Raw genomic sequence first — 2,956 nt, forward strand, 5'->3', positions numbered from 1 at the left:
AGGCCGTGCCCACCCTCCCTCTCTGTGATCAGGCCGTGCCCACCCTCTCTCTCTGTGATCAGGCCGTGCCCACCCTCCCTCTCTGTGATCAGACCGTGCCCACCCTCCCTTTCTGTGATCAGACTGTGCCTACCCTCCCACTCTGTGATCAGACCGTCCCTTTCTGTGATCAGGCCGTGCGGTGCGTGCCCACCCTCCCTCTCTGTCAGTGCCCCCTTGGGGTGGGGGTGTGGGGCGTGGTGGTGTATGGTGGGGTGTTGGGGCGTGGGTATTGCAGCATTGTCACTGTGCCCTGTGCCATGTACAATGACAGTAATGCCAACCCTCGCTCCTAACCCTCACCCACCTATCCACTTCATTGAGTTGCCCCACCCTGTGTCCAATGAAATGACCCAGATTTACGGCATGGAAACAGACCCTTTGGTTTTTTACACAGAGGGTGGCGGATGCTTGGAACTCGCTGCCCAGGGGGACGCGGTGGAAGCAGGTACCATAGTGACTTTCAAAGGGTAAATACATGAATATGACGGGAATAGAGGGATAGGGTCCCTGGAAGGGTAGGGGGCTTTTAGTTGTGACGGATAGCGTCAGGCTTGGAGGGCTGAAGGGCCTGTTCCTGTGCTGTAATGTTCTTTGTTCTTTGTTCTAACCCATCCGCACCAACCCAGATATCCCAAATTAATCTGGTCCTGTTTAGAGTCAGAGAGCTGTACAGCTCAGAAACAGACCCTTCAGTCCAACTCATCTGTGCTAAACAGATTTCCTAAATTAATCCAGTCCCATTTGCCAGCATTTGGCCCCTATCCCTCTAAACCCTTCCTATCTATGTCCCCATCCAGGTACCTTTTAAATGTTGTAACTGTACCAGCCTCCACCACTTCCTCTGGCAGCTCATTCCATACACACACCACCCTCTGTGTGAAAAAGTTGCCCCTCAGGTCCCTTTTAAATCTTTCCCCCTCTCACCTTAAACCTATACCCTCTAGCTTTGGACTCCCCTACCCTGGGGGAAAAGACCTCGGCTATTCACCCTACCCATGCCCCACATGATTTTATAAACCTCTACAGGTCACCCCCTCAGCCTCCGATGTTCCAGGGAAAATAGCCCCAGCCTCTCCCTTTCGCTCAAACCCTCCAGCCCTGGCAACATCCTTGTAAATGACCAGAAACTAAACTCTAACTGTCCATTATGTTTGGATCCCTAACCTGACTCTAACCATCATCCTAACTCTAACCTAAGCCTATCTTAACTCTGTGCCAACTCTAACCTCCTGCGTCCAATCCCTAATGACATTATATAACCTACCTCTCACCCCTTAACCCAACCATAACTCTGAACGTAGCTCAAATCCTCACTCTAACCTAATCCTATCGTAACTCTATCCCAACTCTAATTTCCTGCGCAAGCCCTAATAAGGTTACGTAATTTAACCCTAAATATGACCATAACTCTTAACGTAACCCTAATCCTACCTCTAATCTAACCGTCTCCTAACTCTTAACTCTGTGGCCATCCTGAATAATTTAGCCCTCACCCCAAAACATGAATGTAACTCTTAACGTGATCCTAATCCCAAATCTAATTTAAATTTAGCCTTCATTCCTAATCCTAAAGTATCCCTATCCCTATCCTTAATCATAGTACGGAAGGGCACCGTGAGGGATCTAGCACTATATTTTCACCACCCAACTCCATTTTGATTTTGTCCCGATCCCTGTCTCTTATCTTCAATGGTTTGCAATCAAATTGGGGGGCTGCTTTAATGGTTTCAGTGTCTATACAGGGCTTTGTGCGTAAATACCTAGTTGGATGTAGAATCGTAGGCTGTGTGGGAACAGGCCATTCGGCCCAACAAGTCCACACTGACCCTCTGAACAGCATCAGCATCCCCATCCCCATCCCCATCCCCAGTAACCCCGCACATCCGTGGGCACTACGGGGCAATTTAGCACAGCCAACCCACCCTAACCTGCACATCTTTGGACTGTGGGAGGAAACCGGAGCACCCGGAGGAAACCCACGCAGACACTGGGGAGAATGTGCAAACTCCACACAGACAGTCGCCCGAGGGTGGGATCGAACCCGGGTCCCTGGCGCTGTGAGGCCGCAGTGCTAACCACTGAGCCCCTGTGCCACCCACTGTGATTTCAGTGCTAGGAAGGCACTTAAGTGTGTGTAATACAGTTCTGGGTAGAAAAGAAGCAAGAAAAAGTTAAACCAGCCCCACCAATAGACTCTTAAGTTGCAGTGGTAGTATCCCTACCTTTAAGCCAGGAGGTCCATATTCAAATCCCACCTGCCGCACACGGCTGTAACAACATCTCTGATCAGGTTAACCAGAAAAAAGATGCGAAACCAAACCATGACTCTGACCTAATCTGAAACCTAAGGGCATCTTTCGCTCAAGTCCTGGTTTCTCCAGCTTTTTCAGTTCAGATATCCATCCTCTGCAGTTCTATGCAAATTCAAAAGTGCCCTTAATCCCCAGCGCCGTTGTTTTGGAGCGGGAGCGGAGTGGGATCTTGTTTGAAAGTTTATTTCCCAAGTTCTGGTTGAGTCTTGGTTGTAACTGTCTGTGCCCCCCCTTGCTACAGCTATCCCATACATGCCCCACGACCTGGTTGCTACGGGGACATGGACGGTTTCCCTGGTGTCCGTAACTATGGGACGCAAGACCCTGACAACATGTACGATGTCTACTGCTACATTGAGGACATAGAAGGTACTTTTGGAGGCTTCACATATCTCTCGAGTCCCATCGTCCCACCTTTGGTGCCTGTGTCCTGAGCTCTGGAGTTCCCTCCCTAAACCGCTTCGTCTCTCGTTCTGTCCATGTCCATCACCATCTCCCTCCCTCTCTCTCTCTGCTCAAAGATGGGAGGAGAAGTGAGGGAGCGCCGCACTCTCAGAGGGTCAGCGCTGAGGGAGCGGGCACTGTCGGAGGGTCAGCGCTGA

General features: G+C 50.5%; 1 protein-coding gene across 1 annotated transcript in view; it reads left to right on the forward strand.

Annotated features, from left to right (window-relative positions):
* The window catches only part of LOC125487860 (brevican core protein-like), a 17,813-nt gene extending 15,025 nt beyond the window's left edge, over window positions 1–2,788 (forward strand). The window contains exon 5 of the mRNA XM_048620306.1: window positions 2,596–2,788. Within this exon, the coding sequence (XP_048476263.1) occupies window positions 2,596–2,788 (193 nt within the window). The remainder of the gene's footprint in view (window positions 1–2,595) is intronic.
* The last annotated feature ends 168 nt before the right edge of the window (window positions 2,789–2,956 follow it).

The sequence above is a fragment of the Rhincodon typus genome, chromosome 46 (assembly GCF_021869965.1).
Source record: "Rhincodon typus isolate 14 chromosome 46, sRhiTyp1.1, whole genome shotgun sequence".
Lineage (NCBI taxonomy): Eukaryota > Metazoa > Chordata > Chondrichthyes > Orectolobiformes > Rhincodontidae > Rhincodon > Rhincodon typus.